The sequence below is a fragment of the Chlamydotis macqueenii genome, chromosome 1, assembly GCF_036417535.1.
Source record: "Chlamydotis macqueenii isolate bChlMac1 chromosome 1, bChlMac1.mat, whole genome shotgun sequence".
Lineage (NCBI taxonomy): Eukaryota > Metazoa > Chordata > Aves > Otidiformes > Otididae > Chlamydotis > Chlamydotis macqueenii.
In genome coordinates this window covers 50,372,625-50,394,122 of record NC_141556.1, presented here as the reverse complement: position 1 = coordinate 50,394,122, position 21,498 = coordinate 50,372,625, and the positions used below count along the sequence as shown (strand labels likewise).

At 41.3% G+C, this 21,498-nt stretch overlaps 2 protein-coding genes across 4 annotated transcripts in view; one reads left to right on the top strand and one right to left on the bottom strand.

Annotated features, from left to right (window-relative positions):
- Nucleotides 1–3,596: 3,596 nt before the first annotated feature.
- LOC147602027 (uncharacterized) lies at nt 3,597–14,782 on the bottom strand. The gene is given in 5 exon segments (XM_086741900.1): nt 3,597–3,644; nt 3,647–3,955; nt 8,767–8,906; nt 11,358–11,506; nt 14,567–14,782. Coding segments are annotated over 5 exon segments (816 nt in total). The 5' UTR covers nt 14,737–14,782.
- A 74-nt stretch (nt 14,783–14,856) lies between these two features.
- CDK17 (cyclin dependent kinase 17) overlaps nt 14,857–21,498 on the top strand; it is a 96,582-nt gene continuing 89,940 nt past the window's right edge. For all 3 annotated transcript variants that reach the window (XM_086750634.1, XM_086750627.1, XM_086750619.1), the window contains exon 1: nt 14,857–14,947. The gene's annotated coding sequence lies outside the window, so the exon portion shown is untranslated. The remainder of the gene's footprint in view (nt 14,948–21,498) is intronic.

Below are 21,498 nucleotides of genomic sequence, written 5' to 3'. Positions count from 1 at the left end.
ACTGAGAATAGAAAGCCTGCCCCAGATAAGGTGTGCTGCAGGTGTGCATGGTTCTTCCAGAGAATCCATAATAATTTCCTTAAAACACATACTAAGAAGCATGTCTGAGAATAACGTCTATCCTACTATAATACTGCTCCTGCTGTTCTTTCAGATATCCCGGCAATACCCACTTAGCACTGACTCAGCAACATGCACGCTCCCAAAGAATGTGCTGCTTCTCTGTGACTTCTCAGCACCTGTATGATCTATAGTTCACCAGAGCCTGATAGTTCAGGGAGAGTGAAAATTGGTGTGTTTCCAGGGAAGCGTAAGAAGAAAAGGAAATGAGTTGACCAGTGCCATAATGCCAAATCCCAGTTTCAGTGAGAGGTCAGACGACTCTGTTGCCAGTCCTGATCTGACATCAGAGGTGGCATCTGAGCCAGCTCTAAACAGGCTTAGCTGCTTGGCATAGTGCTGTGCTGTGTGGAAATACCAAAACAATGTAATCACAGCAGAAGGATGTACCAGAACAGTCTGTCTCTGAAGTTAGTGTATCTGGGATCGTGTTGTGTATTTCTGATAGGGTGCTACTTTGCATGGTGTGGGTGCATTAATGGCCAGTATTCATTGTACCACAGGTGCACAAAATGAAGGATGTGGGAACATAAAAACATGGAGATGACAAGATGGGAGATACTGTTGCTAGTGGAATGCAGTATGAGACTGTGTTTTGCCTTGGAAAGCCTAAGGGCTGTAAGATGTGGCATCTGGCATACAGGGAGAAGGAACTGTAGTAGATGATAGTACAACTTCTGTTGTAGTTCTACGGGATAGAAAGGAGCATGCAAGTGGTATTGTCTTTGGGGGGAAGAAAAGGAGGGAGCCCAGAAAGAATATAGAAATCCACAGAAAGCACTAGGCAAGGAGTCAAAGACAGAACAAAGGGGTGAAGGGGAGAAGTCACAAGGAATAACAGAGGAAAGGAAAGGAAAACAGGCTGCAGCATCCTGAGCGCTTATGATGTTTAAGAGTAGGGTCTCGGGAAGAGAGTTTTCCCTTAACAGAAAAGAAATCATGCCTTGAACACTGATGGAAGTAGGTGTCTCAAGTACAGCCCCAGAGGCTGTTCAGGTAAATAGTGAGAGAGTCTGGACAGAAGAGGGAAATATACAAAAAAAGAACAAATAATACCTTCTTCAGAATTCTTCCTAAAAGAGATATTTTCACTTTCATAGATATGTTTGTTGCAGTTTGGGTTTTTGGGCAAGGAACAAGATTAAGCTAGCTGTGGCCTCAGTTTCTCAGATGTAAAATCAGGCAAACTTCCCTTTGGTAACAGCAACCCTTAGTAGTACTTAACACCAGCTCCCGCATTATAATGATGCTGGCTGCTTTTACACATTAAAACGGGGGGTTCCAGGCTCATTTTCTGGGGAAAAGGGCCTTAATTTGTTATTGCAAAGGATATGGTATCAGTAGCATCCTGAAGAGTTTCTTTTTTTTGTCTTTGGAAAAGCTTTTGCACCATTTAAAAATAAAAATGAGGATTTTCAGCAGAGGCAAAGGTGGAGGCTGATGTTATGGCTCCTACCGTTTCCATTATCTGAGATGGTTTTTTGAGAAGAAGTTGGAATAGAAGGAGGAGAGTGGGAGTGCTGAACAGGAAGGTGAGGGAGTCGGGCAGGTCTCCACAGAGTAGGTGGAGCTCCCTCAAGCCTCTGACTTACACTTTCTGAGTCAGAGAATTAGGGTTGATGGTGACAATTATATATGCTGGGTAGAGCAGAGATCTAAGATAATGAGATAATGGTCTTCCTTAGGAGAAGGGAAAGGCAGTAGCTGAGAGCAACGGAAGAAGAAAGAAGAAAGGAAAACATGAAGTGGGAGTAGGTCAAGGCATACATTTTAGCAATGGTGCTGGAATTTCACGTCTTTAAACTTCTTCAACAGGTGCTACTTCCTCTCTGAGGCTCTGCAGCTATTAATATGGAAGAGAGACATTAAAATGTAGAGAGACAGTCTGGCGCTTAGTCTCTGAGAAGTTTGCAGACAGGGACGTGTGGGAAACTTCCTCAAGGAAAGTGTTTTGCCCAGAGGGTGTAAGTGGTGGAGCATTTCTTCAGGGTTGTTCCTAAGCAGAGGGAGCCGGGGAGGTTCAGGCCAAGATGATCTTCTCCTCATTGGTGAGCTGTCCCAGTGTGTTTTGGAAGGCTTGAAGAGATTGCTGTTCATAAGTGTCATGGGATGACTCTTCAGGTTCACTTTGTTGTAGCCTAAATGATTTGATAATGCCTTGTCTACAATACACTTTTCTTACAGTCTAGGGATGTCTCTGTACTTTATTAATTTTCTTGGTAACATAGTCCCTTCCAACACAAACTATTCCATGATTCTATGATTTTTAACTCAGCTTTGGTCTGGCGACTTAATTTTGTGCCCTTTTTAAACTTAATTTCATTTTATTTTACTTTCTAAAAAAAATTGTCATTTCGTTTGAGGTTATTACTGCAGTTTAATAACTGAAATTACTGCAGCGTTTTGGAAGTAAACAGTTGATCACTAGTTAGGCTGAATCCAATTCCCTTCAAAAGGCTGGTTACTCAATGACAAGTCACATGTGGGGTTAAAGAATATCAACAGTAGCCTGTACTACACTGTACTATTCAGTGAATAGATAAATTTGTTAGATTTCAATACAAATAGTTTCCTGGGCATCATTATTATATAGGAATTTATTAAGCTTTTTTTTTCTGTGCTGTGCATTTCTGTAGCACCTCTATTATTGTAATAATTTAGTACATCTCTATCATTTCCTTTCACTATTATTTTCAATAGAGAATACCTGAAAAGTGGTCACAATTAGATTACTGAATAGTGCAAACCATAAGAGAGATTTACAGAGAGGAAAAAGAGAATAGAAGCTAATGGCTAGTTCAACCCTCATCAAATACAAAATGTAACATTTATGATAAGGTTTCCGAATTCCTTAAGCATCTTGTATAGCCTATGGCCTTTGTTTCAACCCAGAGCTGTGCGGCCCCTCCATTTAAAGTGCACAATATCTGTTCAGAGGAAGGGAGGTTTTTGCATTTGCAGATGCATACGCATTCAGTAAAATAGTTTCCAGCAATTGCTCAGTAAAATTCCAGTTCTCCAGATCATTTATACCTCAGTGGAACCTGTGGAGCTCAGAAACACATGGATTTCTGAATCCCCTTCTAAAACTCACTCTGATGGAGGAGACATTTTTTCTTTATCTCAACTTTATTTATCCTGGTCAGCACCTCAGCCACCTTCTCTTTACTAGTTATTTGATATCCATCATTAGTGTACACTATCAGGATGTCCTAGTGCAAAGCACTAAAAATCATCATGGTGAATGCTTATATCACTCCAGAACATGTTATTATTTTAAGGACTGGACTTATTACAGAATCAGAATGCTGCTTCACTGTATGCCAAAAGAGAGTTACATTAGTATGTGGAGAACCAAGCTCTGCAATCAAGCTATTTCCTGATACGCATCTCTTCATAGCGCACGTCACATAAGTATGTTCAAACACGATAAACTAAAGCAGAACAAATATCTTAATTTTACTTCTCTGTTTTTTTCAGAGAAACAGGAAATACAAAGGGAAATTAATACATCTAGCACTTTTTGGGTAATAATTGTCATAGGAGTTTGAAAAACAGTCACATAGAGAAGAAAATATGCAGAGTCAAAGACCGCAGTGACCTCCCACACTGTGAAGTTCTTTAGAATTACTGAAATTATAAACAAAGTAAAAGCTCTTCTTTCCCAAACAGCCGCCTCGATGTCACTTGTTTCCACATTCCGGCTTCTGTCGCTGCATCCCACACTCTCTCTGTTGCTAAGTGCTTTAGGCTTCTGCAATATGTTCCAGCAGCTCCCTGTTTCTCTCAGATCTTCAAATGTGCTATCATCTGAGAGCAGAATGTCTAGGTTTATCTGACATGGTAAGAAAAAAAAAGATTAAACTGTACAAATTACAGCTTCCTAAAGAATACAAGAATTTTCCGTACCAAAAAGTGCCTTGTAATCTTGCATGCCCTTTCATAACATTTTTTTAGAACATCTTTTCAGTTCACAGTAGGATATGTGAGGGATGGGGACATGTTACAGCTTCTGGGAGCAGCTTTAACTAAACCTTGACTGTAAGTGACAATAGCAGCACAGAGCACAGAGTACTTGCAGAAGCTTAGAACAGTGCTGTCACTGAGCTATGCAAATAAAGCAGCTCATAAATAAATGCAAACCATAGGAAAAGTGGGGGGGGGAAACAGACAATACAACAGTTAAGCATTTACATAATTTTGTAATTGGATTAGTAAGTATTGACTGTTAAATCTATTCATCATTCTGGCTTAAACATTGTTTGGTTTCTTCTACCCTTGTAGCAGGCACGTAGTAGCTTCTGTTTAGGAGAGAATTATATTGTCATAGTTATTCACCCAGCTATGCCTGTCTTTCTTTTTTTTTTTTTTTTCCCTTGGTGGGCAGGCATCTTACTCAGTGGAGTTTTCAGCCCATGTGCCTTTTCCCATCCTGGGGTACAATTCCACAGCTCTCCCTGTATCCTTGGCTACGGTATCAGCATACTACTGCAATTGCCAGTGGGTTTTGCTGTGTCTCTTCATTCAAATTAAGATGAGCAACATTAATAGCGATTAAAGAGCTGTCTTAAAAGCTAACATATATCATTAAACTGGGTGTACACCCCCCCCCCCCCTTTCAGATACAAGAACCATTCTAGGTACATATTTATGTTAGATTTGCCATATCCCAAAGCCAGCTCAAGGTGCAGGCAAAGTAGGCAGTATTTTCATGAGAATGTCGCTCAGCACATTAGCACTGGATCAGTAGAATGAAACAGTTGATACTGAGGCACCTCATTTTTCCATTATATGTGTTTTGAAGGTTTATTCTGGATTATATTCAGTCTGGTCCCCAGAGTCAAACACCTCCGCTACACATGTGTTTCAAAGCTTTCTGAGGAGAAAAGGTATTAGGTATGTGCTAGAGGGCCTTGTGACGATGCAGCTCACATGCTATTTTGGAACTTACTGTCCCCATTAGCACTAGGGTGCACGTGGAGCAGATTGGAAGCAGAGCTTCTGTTTTCGTTTCCTCCTTAAGGAATTGTTTGTATGCACCAAAGCTGCTCAGAACTGAAACACACACAGTAAATGGAGACAATGACAGGATTTTCTTCCAAACTGCACTGTTGCTTTGGAACAAATTGCTACTGTAGACAGAGCCTTTGACAGCTGCTGAGGGCAGCAATCTGCCAGGGCCTAGGAGAGGAGATCAGCTGCTTTCGGCAGAACGTCTTCTTCCTTTTTCCACATAAGTTCTCACCACCAGGAAAATGTCACTGACCTGCCCCACTACCATCCATGTGGAAGGTAAAGGAAGCAAATTGTGGCTGCTGAAAAACTATGCCGGCTGTAGAGTGAGGACTGACAACTACATGAGACCTGAGCACAAAGATGCCATAGCCACAGAAAACTGAGGGCAGAGTGTCTCTAGGGTGGGGTGGGCATACACAGGTTGTGAGAGAGGAGTGTAAAAGCCCCCATGGCTTCTAAAATTCTTCTGCTTTTTTTTTCACATTGCAGCCTCCTCTTCTTTCATCCTCACTGAGCCTTCTAAAACATCTCTGGCAGTTCATAATACCTTAACATTCCACTGGAACAAAAAAAAAACCTCTCCCGGTGTCCTCATTCCTTATTTTGAAATAGGTTTGCCTGTTAGAGCTGCAAATTTTGATTAACTACATAAATACAAAATTTTTAAAACCATGTTTCAGCAGATGCTTTCTCTCTGTCTCATTCTCCCCACACAGGGGGAGAGTTTCTTCTCAAATCTACTTGGTTTCCCCGGGTTCCTAGGCCCCTTGTTTGCCTGCAGATATGCTCTTTTAATAACTGCATGCTGAGACAAGAGATATCTTGACTCTGTCTTCATTCCCTCTATTAGTCTGGGCCTGCAACCAAGGCTGATAACCACTCTTTCCCATAATCAAAACCTAGGATAGCATGTTCTGTTGCTTGACATCTTAAAAGCCTCTGTGGAGGGCTAGGGTCAGAACCCCCTCTACTATACAGTAGTGTTAAATGGCTTGGGTAATTTTGAACCAGAGAAGAATACCAGCCAAGGCAGACATTACTCTTAGCTGGGATGCAGAAATTAATAACTAAAAAGTAGTCTAAGAATCAGATGAAAAGTGTGCCTTGTTCCTTTCTAACTGGACAAAATAATAATACGGCCCCCAACCGATCTGAGGCTGAGGCCCAGGCCAAACACATAAGGTACACACAGCCCCTGCACCACTATTCCTGCTTCTGTTCCCCTGAAGGACTGGTGAAAGTAAGTAGGTTTTACACTGTAGTTATATGCTTAATTTGCTAATAATCAGCTCAGTGTAAATATCGACACAGTGCTGCAGAGAAGCTCAAATGTCATCGTAATTGTTCCCTTGCCTCATTTCAGCATGGTGAGGAATAGAAAGAACAAAGTTAGGTGCCAGAGGACAAACAGCTGTTGTACAGCAACCATAGGAGAGAAAAAAGGAGAGAGGCAAAACAGTAAGAGAGCTGGTAAAGCAAAGGTCATCTGGAGTTGTCCAGCTGGACTCTGACATGGTGGAAGAGGAGTGCCCAAAAGAGCAACTACAGGTCCGCATGAGGTGGCACCAGTGATAAGATTTTCAACATTTTTCTATGTAGAAAGACTGGGAAAAAAATCTGGGGCAGCAGCCAAACCAGTTTTGCATTCAGTTGACAGTGGCCAGAAGCATGAAGTGTTGATGTAGTTCATTTGCTAGTATCCAACTAAAATAAAACAAAAAAAAAAAGCCCCCAGCTGTAATGGACAGTAGCTTGACATCTTTGATGAGATGCTCCTATGAAGGCCAAGGAATAATGCAGGTAGAAGTGACCTGCATCTCATGTGTAAGGTGATCAATCTAGGAAGCACCAAGACATGTTGTGTTGCAGTGCTGTGCTCACTCCAATTACGGAAAATACAACTCTCGTTTTCCCTGTAACAACTACAAATGTCTCTTTAAGGGAAGTATACACAGATAGAGTGTATTCCCTGAACTCTATTCTTGGTATGTTACTAAGATACGACTGTTTCTATGGAGAGCTTATTGGTGAGCAAAATAAACTGTTTTGATGAATTATAAAAAAAAAAGGTAAATTAATTTTTAAAACAAAATATTGCATGAGAATGCTAATGATATGAAATCACACTAATATCGAATTTCAAGTACATACTTCCCGCCTCTTTTTTATTATTTTTTTCTTTTAATTTCTAGTAGATATTTATCTTAAATTCTGCATGGTCTACAAACTGATATAAATTAGCATCTGTCTTGCAAAATACGTAACTAACTGTATGCCACCTATGTAGTGGCTACAAAACTTCCAACTGAACCTTGGTTTGTTTTTAAAAGCTAAGTATAATTGTACAGCAATTTATTGTGGATTATAAGTACCGACATGACCATGAATATGCCATTTTTGAAGTGTACAAAAGAGCTTTGAAATAAGAATGGTAAAGGCAAAGAAGGAGAGAACAAATAAGTATGTTAAATAAAGCTCAGCATTTAATTTTAACATGCTTCTGTGGTAACAGCTAGACTCTACAGATGACAAGTAATAGATACGTGGGGGTTTGTGGCATTCCTGCTTCTTTCTTGTTTATAGCTCTAATTATTTTATACTGTGCTGAAACAGACCTTGAAAAATGCTGTGCTTGACTTAGAGAACAGTTCAGTTGATCAATCAACTATTTGGCAAAGTAAATTAACAAGAAGCTACACAAAAAGAAATCAGTGTGGAATTCCACAATTAAACCAACTGGAATTTATGAGTGGCCTCTTCTTTTTTTTTATCTTTACATCTGTAGAAATTATTCAACCCATTTGAAGATTCACTTTGATATTTTCAGTGTCTGAAATATTCCATATGTTACACATTAGCTTAATCAATTGTCTCTCTCTTTTTTTTTTTTTCCCTCAATAAAAAAAAAGCCAGCCCAGGACTAAAATCCAACCTTACATGCACATGCAGAAACGTAAAGTTTCTGAAGGGCACCTAGGAAGAAGCTTTTCTTTCCACGAGCAGGTAGAAGCTGCCATCTATAACCTTCCATTTTTATACCACTCTTTTTTCTCCCTCACTTGGTTGCAGTCTTCCAAGTCTACAACCAACATATGAATATACACATGGCTGCCTGAAGCAGGAGGATTCATGGGACATGACAATTTAGTTAAGAGAAGCCTGACTGATCTGGTTGTGCTGCTTTAAAAAACAAATTACAGACCACACCTCCTTGTCCCTCCCATCTGCTAGAGGGCACCGTCCATGTAGGAGGTGCGGCAGAAGAAACTGTAGGCATCTGACTCACCTGCCTCAGTGTTCTCACTAGTGGTTAAAGCTAATTGCCACACTATACAGGGAAACAGGGATGGTTCCTGTCTCCTCTCCCTCAGGGTGTAACAACTTTGAGCGGAAGGGTAGGGAAACTAGCCGGCGCAGTAATGCATTAAGAAGTAACATCTTAATTCTACCTATCTACCCCGCATAGTTGGTGTTGCTGAGATTACAAGTCAGTAAAAAGCCTTCGGCCTAGACGGCCAGGTAAAGCCCTACATCCACTTACCTCCTAATTTTCTGCATTCTTTCTCCACATCTTTTCTCTTGCATTCTCTTTCATCCATCCCAGCTCTGCTTCTGTCCCCCTTCTCTTACCTTAGTGCTTGTTTTGCATAGACTATCTCCCACTGACATCTCAAAAGCTACCATTATCAATTTGAAAGCAGTCCCGACAGCCAGCTGCCAGTGCACAAAAAGGTCCAAAATGTAGTTCATCTGAGCATGCACAGGGATCTCTAGAATATATAAGCAATTCTCTGCACCTGAACTATACATCGTACACCCTTGACTTGCAGCGCACAGAACAATGTGTGCAATACTCCTTCTTCCCTACAGCAGCCCATGTTTCCCTCAAATCCACTTCGTTCTATCCCAAGATTTCCTGTACTTCATTTTATCTCCAATATCCACTACGTATACTAGTCCCATTTTCATGTTCCCTTTCTCACACTTTTCATATTCTCTACATTGGATTTTAGCCCCAGTCCCACTTCTTTTATTCCCATGTCTCTCCACACCTTCCTGTCCGGCCTTAAAAACATAAATTTGAGAATGATCTGGCTTCATCTTCACTGGAACAGATACCATCTTTGCTAGAACAAGCTTCATTTTTATGTAACAGTATTACGGGGAAGTAACCAGCTGTCATGACGGAAAGCAATTTCACTTAAGTCCTAGAACTCTCTGGAGAGAGCAACCATTACAATAAGGAAAAAAATCAGAAGTTTGACACCTATAATTTTGTAACTGCAGGAGTCTCTATGTATTTTGTGCTTTATTTTCAAATCCACTAAGTACTTTGAATTGGCAATGGTACAAATGTTCTGAGACTCACTGATGGCATTTCTAATCAATTCAGTGAGTTAATGACTGCAAATTTCTATGAAGCAATTTATTTGCAATGGAGAAAAGAAAGAGATGCTTGCTATTCTGTCCGAGATGCTGAACCTGCATGAAGGAAACAGAGGAGAAGAATAGAAGCCTCTTCCCCTGCCATTTCAGATTTCTGTTTCATAAAGGGAGAAGCGTATCCCTGAACGGTACTTGAAAAGGAGAAGCAGCACATGTGTGCATACACAAGTGACTGGCTTTCATTACCTGCAGATCTTCATTGTTTCACTCAAATTCTTTTCACTGGTTTTAGTCTCCAACACAAAATGTAATCAAAATACCAAAAATATCTTTCTTTCATTAGGCTAAAGTGACCTATCTTCTACTGCAGAAACCTCATTTTTCAACAATCTACAGAAAATACCTCACCGTTTCCTATCCGAGTATGATAATTGTTGGGGTAGGCCTAATATCTTTGGTTTATGAAAAGCAGGATGTCCTGCCTTTCAGAGCAGTAGCAGAGAAATAAAGGAGTGTCTAACCATTTGTTTGCAAACCAGGGCAGAAAAGTACTATAAATGTTTCTCTCCATGCTATTATACTTCCTTCTAAAAGGACTAACCTGACTTTTGCTGAAGTCAATGGAAAGACTTCATTTATATTAGTTGGAGCAATCTCCAACTACATTTAAAAATCAAGAAAAATCAAGCGAAGAAACTACATTTTCCACTAAAACAATGCCCCATGCCCCAAAAATGTGCACAACTGGTAGATACTTTCTATGTCCAAGTCCCAGAAATGCCAGATACAAATAAAGCATCAACTGAGATATTGTAAAGATATAAATTATTGTCTGCATGAATGATAAATAATCTTCAAAATTTAGTTACACAATGTGTAAGAAAATGAGAAATAATATTTAAGCAGCATTTTGATAGGATGTGAAGTTACATATGGGAACTTAGAGGTTAAGCAACATAAAGGAATAGGAAGAAGAAAAGAGTGGACAATGGTGTGTCATATGTATATGTCATGTCATATACAATAAATATTTATATGCTAAAAAGTGATAAAAAGATAAGGGATAAGCACAGGATGACAGAGACCTTCCAGTAATGGTAATTTCTCCAGCAGTTGATCAGTCTCCAAACACCAGTATAGCTACATAAATGCAAATCTCAAGTGGAGGTAACAAACACCTACTATTTGCACTTTGGGAACTCCTTCCTGCTTGCCAAACCAGGAAGGTTTACAAAATAGAACAAATAGTAGCTTTCCCTGTTCCTATTCGAAATATACAGTGCTACTAAGTCAACGACCAGTTATCAGTTACTTAAACCATGGTAGAAATGGCTACAGCTCTTGTTAGCACAAGTATATAACTTTGTTTCTTGCAAGGGTGACCACCTTCTTGTTGCTACTTCCTGCTTCCATTCATTCAAAGAGGAAGGGGTTTGGTTTGGCCTTCCAGTGACGTTAGAGAAATTTTTTTCTTTTTAGCCTAGAGGCCTGCAAGTATTACTTTGCACTAAATCCACGTAACCTGGAAAATACTTTATATGAATATCAGCTTTGTATAAGAAAGCAAGAAACTACCTTAATTTGATTATTTTAAACAGATTGGAGTTTTGTGTAGGTGGAAAACAATCATTACAGAAAGGAGTGCCTCACAGACTAACATATAAATAGCTCGTGCTGTGCGCAGAACAATAGCTCTGTTTCTTCTCTCAGAGCACAGATACAATTAGTTAGAGGATATTGCATTCTTCAGAAATTTTTGGCATCCAATAGAGAAAAAACCAACTGCATTTCAAAACAAAATATTGTATTTGAAAATCATTTCCCCTTTTAATTACCTGCCAAGACTTTCAGTCTTTCCCCTGCAAATGAACACATCCCTTGTAGTCGAGCACAATGCTTTCCCACACTGCTGGCTGGCTGCGAGGTTGCTGACTCCTGCTGCTGCGACACAGAATCCTCAACTTGGTTCTTGGCAGGAAAGTAACTGCTTTCCACATACATTGCGTTAAAAATACATATGTTTCTGTCAGGTTTCCATCTACCATTATGTGAACCTCAGTGATTTAACTCCTATACTTTTACTGTCACAAAATAACTATGTTCTTCTGTTCAATAAAGAGGCAGAGGCAAAGCCAGTGTATTCATATTCAAAGCAGGAAATCTTGGTCCCCTGACTGCACTGTATTCCTACTGCTGGATTTATATTGTAATGGCTGATGTAGATTTCATCAGATTGTCTAGAGGCGATAATTCATTCCATGTAACCTGGGCGTACTCTGTTCTCGCTGGCTTAGAGAACCTATTGCACTCACCAGCCAATCCATCTTAAAACTAGTTTAAAATATTAATAATCATGGTTAGCTAGATGGAAATGTGATTGATTGCTACGTATTCCACTAAATAATAAAACAAATCAATAGCTATAGTTATAAAACCAGACTCATGGGATAAATTAATCAAAATCAGTGCTTACGTTTCAAACTTATGTCTGTTGCTCTATCTTGCTTCTGTACCGTCTTTTTGCCCAGATGTGAAAATCTTTCTCTGAGAGCACCACGTAGCAATAGATAAAAAGACCAAATGGATATCCAGTGTTATACTGTTACAGGCTATTCCCTCTTAACAATTCTTTATTCTCCCCATTACAAGTGGAAAACCTTAAAATATTCTCATTGCACCGCAATCGGTGTTGACCCCTTAGTTCTCAGGTGACTCATCCTAACTGCTCATTTCTTAGTTTCTTCTTTTGTCTGTCGTAATTACTTTTCTTGTCATAACAGAAGTATCAATGGCAGACATGAATATGTATAAAGTAAACCAAGCATATTTTACTGGTATTTTTAATACTTGAAAACAAAAACACAGCTTCATAAACTTCCAACCCACCTTCTCCCTATACCTCATTTATGGAACATAATTTACTTGGACGTGCTGCAATAAATGCACTCACTGCTGCGCTGTCTCAAGAACTTGTTTTACAAATCATGTATATAATAACAAACTTGCACGCAATCATTTATAATGATATTACTTACCCAAAATAGCCTTCAACTTTAATAAGATAAAACAAAACACACATCATCTTGTTAGCATTCTAAGATTAGGAGAACTGGTAGGTCTAGCAAGAACTGGTAGGTCCTGAGCTTTAAAGCAGATTCGTAAGGGATATCTTTGCATTACCAGGAAGTTCAAAGCTTGAATGTCTGCTTTCTCTGTGTTATTAAAAATCCCACAAGTTTTGCAAAGGTAAGGTAGCTATCCTACGTCTTGAAAACATTCAAAAAGCCCTCAGTAATCATGTTTTGTCTCTATGAACAGCAAGTTTGTTTCTGAGTAATACTTACTGCTTTTTACCCTAAACTGATTTCACCAGAAGTCTACATCAGCACAAGCAAAGTGAATTTGTGTGCATGTAAGAAGTGGTTTCAGCTTTGCACTCCTTTTTTAGGCAAAAGCAAGTGACTTCTGTTTACTGGGAAACATACTCATCTGCGTTCTGGTTCGCTTGTGCTGCTGGAAGGGTGCAACGGAGCTTGAAGCAGGGGAATTTTCAGCTGGCACTGCTCCTGCGAACGCAGCTCCCACTTGGCCCTATTGTGGAGAAGGGCTGGCTAGAATAACCTGCACATGGAGTTCCTCAAGATCAGGAGCTTGCTGCTGCAAATTAAAATACACTCCGGTCTCTGCTGTAGACACAGCAGACCCGCCTGCAGAGCGATGGAGCTTTGGCCTCCCGCAGCATGAACAGGAGCGTGACAAAGCCAAGACCTGTGAGTTGGCGACGTGGCCTGGCACAGTCAGTCAGTAACCCCGGTCTGTGCGGCGATGGGAAACCCATTTTGACGAAAGGGCCTGTGGTCGCGATGCTGAACTTTGGCTGACAAAGTATGAGAGAGCAAGCAGGCAGGCAACAAGGATCAGTGGATGTCCAAAAGCAAAAAAAAAAAAAAAAAAAAAAAATTGTCAAATTCTGCCCTAAGTGTACCTGCTACTTGAAGTTCAAGCCTATGTCACTAAAATCCCTTAAGATTTGGCTTTCTTGTTCTATTTTGTTTCTTTGTGTGGTGGAAATATGAGAACACCTCAGTGCAGAGTAACTGGGTCATAAGAATAGTTTTTAGCTTTTAGGTCTTGCTCAGTAGCACACAAAGGTTAGGAAATTTAGGGACGGAAAGGGCTGAGAAGTGAGGGAATGCAAACTGCATCCCTTTGCGTGGAAAAAGGTTCGAGGCACAGGAAGGAAGCGCGGTTGGCGCTGGTAGACTAGGCACGAGGGAGACGGGGACCATGAATGCAGCAGACAAAGGAAAGAAAATACCGCAAGAATAAATATGGAAAGGATGTTTTTGTAGCTACTGAGTTAGAAATCGATCTAAAAAGCCACACAGCTTCCCTTAACTTCAGTTACTGACTTGGCAGCCGGGGCGGGGGGGGGAAGCAGGGGGATGCCCGCTACCTCAGAGGGTTAAAAATCACCCCGCAAACCCAAACACTGCCAGGAGCTGGAACACAAGCAGCGAGCAAACGCCTCTTCCCGCGCTGCCCTCCCCGATGTCGCTGGCGGACACCCCAGGGCCGGCCGGCGTCGGCCACGGCCTCGGCAGCCTCCGCCGGGAGATCCGCTTCCTCCCGCGGGTGGCGGAGCCTGCGCAGGGCCGCTGAGGAGGCAGCCGCAGCGCCCCCTCCGCCCGGCCCTACTCGGCGGGCTCCCCCCAACCCAGGGGGGCCGGCCAGGAAGGGCTGCGGCGGGAGCTCCCCCCGCCTCGGGCATTCCCCGCGGCGCAGGCCCCGCGCTCCGCCCTCAGCCCCCCCATTCCCGGCCTCCCGGCTCCCCTCCCCGCGCAGCCACCGGCTCCGGCGGGGCGGCGCGGCCGCTAGGTGTCGCCGGCGCCCGGGCCTCCGCCGCGGCCCCTCCTGCGCTCCGGCTGCCGGCGGGGCTGTCTCAGCGCCAGCCAGCCTCCTGCGAGCGGGCGGAGGCGTCAGCCCGCAGCGGACAGGCGCAGCCCGGCCCAGCTCAGCTCGGCTCGGCTCGGCTCGGCTCTACCCTCCCCTTCCCCGCGGTCCGGTCCGGCTGACGCGAGGCCACCCGGGCCGCTCTCGGCACTGCCAGCGGCCGGGCGGGCGGTTCCCGAGCACAGGCTGCGGCCGCTCTGCGGCAGCGGCGGCAGGGAGCCGCGGCAAGGCGAAGGCTGCGGCGGCGGGGGAAGCAGCCATGTTGGAGCGGGGAATAAAGTGACTTTCCTCAGGGAGGGAGCGCGGCCGGCGGCCCGGCGGCGGCGGCGGCTCTCGGGGCAGTGAGGGGAGCGGGGGGTGGGGGGGGTTCGGCTACCGGCGGCCGGATACCGCTCCTGGGCGGCGGAGGAGGAGGGAGAAGGAGAAGGGGGAGAGGAACCGCCCCCGGACCCAAGGAGCTCCGGCGCTGCTGGTGAGTTGTGGCTGCTCATTGTCTCCGGGCCCCGGGGTGCGGGTCCGGCCCGCGGGGGCCGCAGGGGGCCCTTGGCCTGCGTCTGCCGTGGGACGTAGTGGGGGGGGGGGGTGAGGTGGAAACGCGGCCCCGGAGGAAGGGGGAAGGTGAGGGGGACTCGGGCGGGCAGGGCCGAGGGGCTGCTCGAGGGGCCGGGGCCGGCAGGGCCGCTCTACGGCCCCGGGCAGGGCCGGGCCGAGCCGAGCCGAGGAGGGCTGTGGGGGATTTCCACTGCCCGTTGGCGACTGGGAGCGGCTCCACGGCGGCCGGGGCAGCTCCGGGCGGCTAAGCCGCCTCTGCGGGGGAAAACGAGGGAAGGCGGGCCCGAGGGGTGAGCCGGGGCTTGCAGCTGGTGGATTTTTTTTGGCGATCCTGTGTTCGTAACCGTCCTTTCCCCACCGCCCCCTTCCCTTCAAACAAGGCCGCTTTCTCCTGACAGCTCTTCTCGCAGCCTCCGCACGTATGACACATTCGCTCCTATTGCAGGGCTCCCCCCACACGCACACCCGAAATATGTAGGTTTCTGTGCGTGGTATGAGAGGTTTTGTGCCCAGCTTCGTGGATGACAGGATACGTGAACATTTGCTGACCCTGAACTTTTGTGAACTCCTCTTCTCCCTCCCCTTCCTCTCCGATAAGTAATGGCTTGGGTCCAGTGCGAGCAAAATGGTTCTTCTCTTGCAAGGACAGGGGAAATTAGGTGGCATTAGGTATATTATGTATATTATGTACTTCGTGGAAATTCACTACGCCCACCAGTTCCGATACCGTGTTCATAGAAGTGGATTAGCCGCTGTGTTAGAAGAATGCTGACCTTGATCCCCTTTGTCTCTCCTGCAACAATTTCGGTAGCTGGCTGGAGTTGTTTTAAACTCATTGCCGTCTTTGGCACTTTGCTAATGGTGGTTAACAATATTATGGGTGTTTTGAGGGAAACAGGGCTGAGGTATATCGTAATCCAAACTGAATAATTTAAAAAGCATCTGCTTCCCTTTTTAAATTTTGGTAAATAATTTATATGCATTTCTTTTTTTTGGTAATTTAACAGAAGATCAACAGCAACTTTCTTGTAGCTGTCATGGCATAGATATGAGATGAGGAAGCCTGATCTGACATTCTGCCGTTCCCCTCCCCCACCCCACCTTTTAAAATTGTATTAATTGGAACTGGAGACAAGATGAAAGGTTAAATACTCGGAAGATGTGGGGCAGAAGAAAATATTTATGAAATCAGACTTAGTACCAAATTGGGGTTTGTTTTTATATTAAAAATGGGTAAAAGTGAAGTAGGTGATCTGTTATTTTATGTGCTTAAGATGTTAAAGAAATAGCCATATTGCTTTGTTGTAGGAATTCTGTATCCTTATACACAGCTCGTTATTTATATCTGCACTTCAGTAAGTGATATGAGAGAGATTTGTTTTGAATAATTAACATAAAAGTAACATATATATAAAAACATGAAATCATGTTTCAAATGAATAGTGAAAAATTCCCTAAGAAATTATTTATACTTGAAAGAACAAGCTGAATTTACTTCTCCAACATAGAGAAACCATTATAATGTTAACTTGGCATTGAAAGGGCCACTGAAATCTGAAAGATGAAAGCATCTTTTTTTTGATGGCATTATTTAAATACTGCTTTGACAATAATGAGCCTGGCTTACAAAAATCTTCAGTAAGGATAACATAGTGTTCATACCTTGTATTTGCATATTGTGTGGTGTAGCCCTGTGTTTACCTGGATGGAGCTCTACACAAATCAGTAGGCGGGGTCTACCTACATCCATACCAAAGAGTTTGCAAATTGGAGCCTGTGTTGTCTGAAGCAAATTATAGTTTGAAAGTGGCAAGTCATTTATTCTAAGCTTGGCTAAGGATGTAGTGCATTAATTGATCATTTTAATATGTAAAATGCCACTAGTGTGTAGTTGATTTATAATTCCAAATATCATTAGGGTGAGAATAACTGAAAACCAGAACAAGGCTGTGTGTGAATGGCTCTGGCTTCAATTTCTGCCCAGCACTGCAGTGTGAAAATACGATACAGCTTATGACATAGATGTTAAGATGTTTTGTATGCCTGTGTTATTGTTACAGCATCCAGCTCTTAAAGTGAAATATGCAGAATATAAACATTATATATAAGCTAACATACCAAGTCCTTTAATTTCTTAAATGACTATCTGCTACTAGAAGAAAAAAATAATGTTTCACTGTTTTAATAAGTTTTAGTTCAGTACAACATATTTGAGTAGACCAACCTAAAAAGTGCAATCAGGAAAGGCTTTGTTGGAGACTGATTCAGTGAACAGTCTGCATTAAAACCTTTCTGGGAATTTGCTCTTTATCCTCCAACATTTAATGGAAGCTGTTGATATTTCACATGCTGATCACCTTTTATTTGTTGGCCAGAAGGGCTAATCAGCTGTTTTTTAAGAAGGCATGTAATACTAGTTGGTTTTGAATGCGTAATCTGGTGCAGTATGAAAATTGGCAAGATCATGTCTAAAATTAAGCTCAATAATATGAAGGATTTTCTAACATAAACTCACCTTTTGTAAACTCACTGAATATTACTTATAATTCTTAAGTTCTCAGCTGCATGCTTTTTAATGCTTGCTTTTTCTTATTTTTACAGCAAGCTCTGGATATGTATCTGCTGAGGCAGCTGGACACCACTGTAATCAGTGGCACTTCAGAATTCGGTATAAAACACTAGTCCACAACTTTAGCTTGCAAAAATGCTTTTAAAATGCCAAATGTTTACGCAACACTTATGCTTCACTTCTAAAGAACAAACGAAACCAGTGTATTGCTAATGATCGTTGTCTGTTTTGTAATGCACATAATGGTAGCAACGACTTTTTCCTTCTGAGTGTAAGAACTGGAAATTTTTTTTTGTGCCTACTCACATGCTGATATAGAGACTATCTTACTTGGCTATTGGAAGTAAAGGCATTTTATATTTAAATGTTTTGATCACTAGACAATAGTTTTAATTTACTTATTAAAAACCTCTAAGAAATTTAAGTCTAGGGCTTTTTTTAAAAAAACGATAAACGTTTTCTGTCCTGCTGTGTATACCTTTTGGTGCCTAGTAATGTTTTTTCACACTAAGTGCGGAAGAACAGGTACTACTTCCTCCAGAAATACTAGATTCCCAGAAATGCCCATTAATCATGTGGAATGCTTTATTTTTCCTGTGTATTTTGTGAAGAGTTGTGATGTACTTTTGACAGCTGTCTCTCTGAAGAGTGATAGTGCTTGTTTAGCCAAATAAATAGTTACAATTCTGTATCTAATGCAAATTCATATGTGCACACTCTGAACTAACCTGATGGATTGGCAATTCTTCCGGAGTCGTTGGTTTCCTGGACTCCCTTTAGGAGAGATGTCAACTCCAGAGTTCAGTAGAACTGGCTAATTAGAACACCTACAAACAGCAGTTTAAACCTCGAACATTTAACCACTGATGTTGATAGTCACAAAGAATAAACAAAACTGGAACTTGAGCTTGTTTGCCAACTTGGAGCATGAGAACATTAAGGAAAAAAAAAAAACCACAGTTCTTCAGTTCTGTGATCTGGTTATATTGAAAATAATAACCTTAACAGATGCATAGATCAGGCAAGTTACATCAGGCTGTCTTTTGATACATCAGTCTTCAGGTGATAAGTTTTTTGCCACTTCCTCGGAGGTCATTATACCCTATGTCTGACTGTACTATAAAATAGCATAGACGAACTGATACTGGAAATAACAACTCTGTATTTTACTGACATATCTGGGCTTTTCTGGTCTAGTATGTGTTTTTAAAGGATTAGAATTCTTTTTCAATGGAGTACATCAGGTTATGACAGGATGCTACATATAAGCATGGATGTTATAAAGAGAGGAAAAAGAAATGTGTGAATAGCATCATTAAAAAATACAGCAGCAGAAGAAGAAATAACTTAGATCATGTTGTAATTCTTCATGTGGGGCGGAATTAAACATAAGGATTTTAAGAAAAGGGAAAATACCTACTTTATAACATTGTTAAATAAACACTCAAAGCCTTCTGTGAATTTCAGGACAATTTTCTGCTTGCTGGCTTGAATATACCTTGAAAATACAGCAAGCTGAAGAACAGTTTTATCTTAGGTCTTGATTGTGACCTTTTTTTTTTTTTTTTTTTTTAATCTTCTCTGGAACAACTAGCTGTGCCTGTGTTGTAATGAAGAAGGCTGTGTTATTGTGCCAGAACAAAGAAACTACATGTCTTTCATTTACAGTCCTAGCTACAGTTCTTGCTTGTCTTTGTATTTTAGGTTGGACTTGCTAGGTATCTTGCATAAGTGAGTGTTACTCTGTGCCCTCTAATCATGTTTCATTTAATTATAATCTCTATCTCGTAATTGTACTCCTTTCTCTGCTTCTGTTTTCAGGGCTTGGTAGAGTTGCATGATGGTCTCTGATTTTTAACATCTGCGCTTTGTCAGCTTCGCTAAGGATACTTGCGTGCTTTCAGTTTGTGTTAAAGTTGGCAGGATCGTGACTTTCTGTTCTGTGCTCAGTGGATTAGGGCATTTTGCAGGCATGTGGCTGTGCTTATACTGAACTGCATAGTCGTCTTTCAGAAATGTCTCTTTCCAAGTATTTCTGACTTCCTACTCTTACCTTACTGATATGGAAGTATCTTGATTTGCTTGCATTTTGTTCAGATGTGTACAAGATGTTTTTATACAGCAATCGTTAAAGGTAACATTTAATGTCGTTTACAGTAATGAGTGCTAATTGGTGTTCACTAAAATAAAGATCTTTGGGAAATACGGATTACCAAGAATTATCAAAGCCTATTACTTATCAGCAAACCTGTTGTCTGTAATTGAGAGAGAACTGTTTGAAAAAGTTACAGTGGCCTGTAGGAGTAAAGAAGACAGTTTACAAAACTGTAAAGAAGTTGAATTAAGTGAATATGATAGACAAGGGAAGCTGAAGACTTTGATGAGGAAAACCCATGCTGTCACAGACTATGCCAGTAAGGCAGGGCGTGTTTTAGGAGGAAAATGAATTCTAACAAAGCCATTAGCATGTTACAAATGCTAAAAAAAAATGTTAGCATTTGGTGATCTGCAGAAGACACTGATCTTCGTTAAATACTGCTATATTCAGAAGTAAACTGAATGATAATTGTATGTGATGCTTTGAGATCCTTCCTAAGAGAACCTGAGGGTGATAAAGAGCAGCCGCTGAAGTTGTATGCTAAGAATTGTAAAAGTTGATAGAGTGCTTTCTGGAGTGTTATTGCTGGTTGTGTTTTTTGGTGTGTCTCAGAGCACTGAGAAATTACAGAAATTTTAGCACAACTTAAGGTTTCTTTCAGTGGTTTTAAAAGTTAGTGATATGCATAGTAATGGATATTGACAGAGCAGGAGTGTAAGTAAAGGAAATAATTGTTCAGGGTATATTTATAGAAGTCTGATCTTGTGAAATGAACTTATGGTTCTCTTGATAAGATTACAAACTTTGTATGATAAAATATTGTTGATATTGCAGACAGGCTCCTCTGAAACCTTTTGCTTGTTTCTTATGTGACATTTTGATTAAGAAAATCATAGATCAAATGCCTACATACAAAATGGTTTAAAACCTAGTGGATAATGTGAATCAAGTGGTTAACTATAAATAGTTGCTGTTACGTAAGTGCATGTGATGAGGACTCCTCATCGTCAAAGTACGATCGTGAAGCGCTTTGAAACCTGCTCAGTGTCTGCTGTAGGGCACTGCCACTAAAAAAGAGAACGCCAGTGAAAATTGGCGATCATTTTTGTACCTCACAGAAAATTGGGAAAACAGTAGATACTGCAAAACGGGTCATTAGCGCAAGGTGGATGCTTGGAAAAATGGCAGTTTCTTGATTGTTTACTTGGTCTGGCATTTTATGTCAGGCTTTAAAAGATTGAATACAGTATATTCACTTTTAAAATAAATTAATGATGTTTCAGAATTAAAACAGCTCAAATGTAAGCAGCTATTAATATTAGCTTTTAGTTTGGAATTTATTTTGTAAACTTTGGAATAGCTACTTATATATAATACAGAATGTATTAAATATTGATCTGCATTCAGTATGTGGGCTTTAGGGAAGGCTTTTATTTTTAAAAGCTATTAATAAATAATATAATTAATAATTCATTAATAATGTACAGAAGGAGAAGAATTAGTTATGAAATAATAGATAACATTTTATTATATTTCCACCAGTTTTCTGTATATTTTGAAACAAAGTTGAATTTGATAAACATTCTGTGTAGGCCAAAAAAGTTGTGGTCATATCTGTGTTTACCTGGGGAAAATTAAAAGCCATATTTTTTAATCTGTCCTTAATTTATTGCAAGGGCAACCTCTTCTGTTTTTTCTCTCTTTCTCAAGATCTGGCTGTTATAAACAGCAGCAGAGTAGTTACATATGCAGGAGGCTTGTTTCCTTCTTAAGTGCTATTCAGTCTTAAAGCTCTGTCATAAAT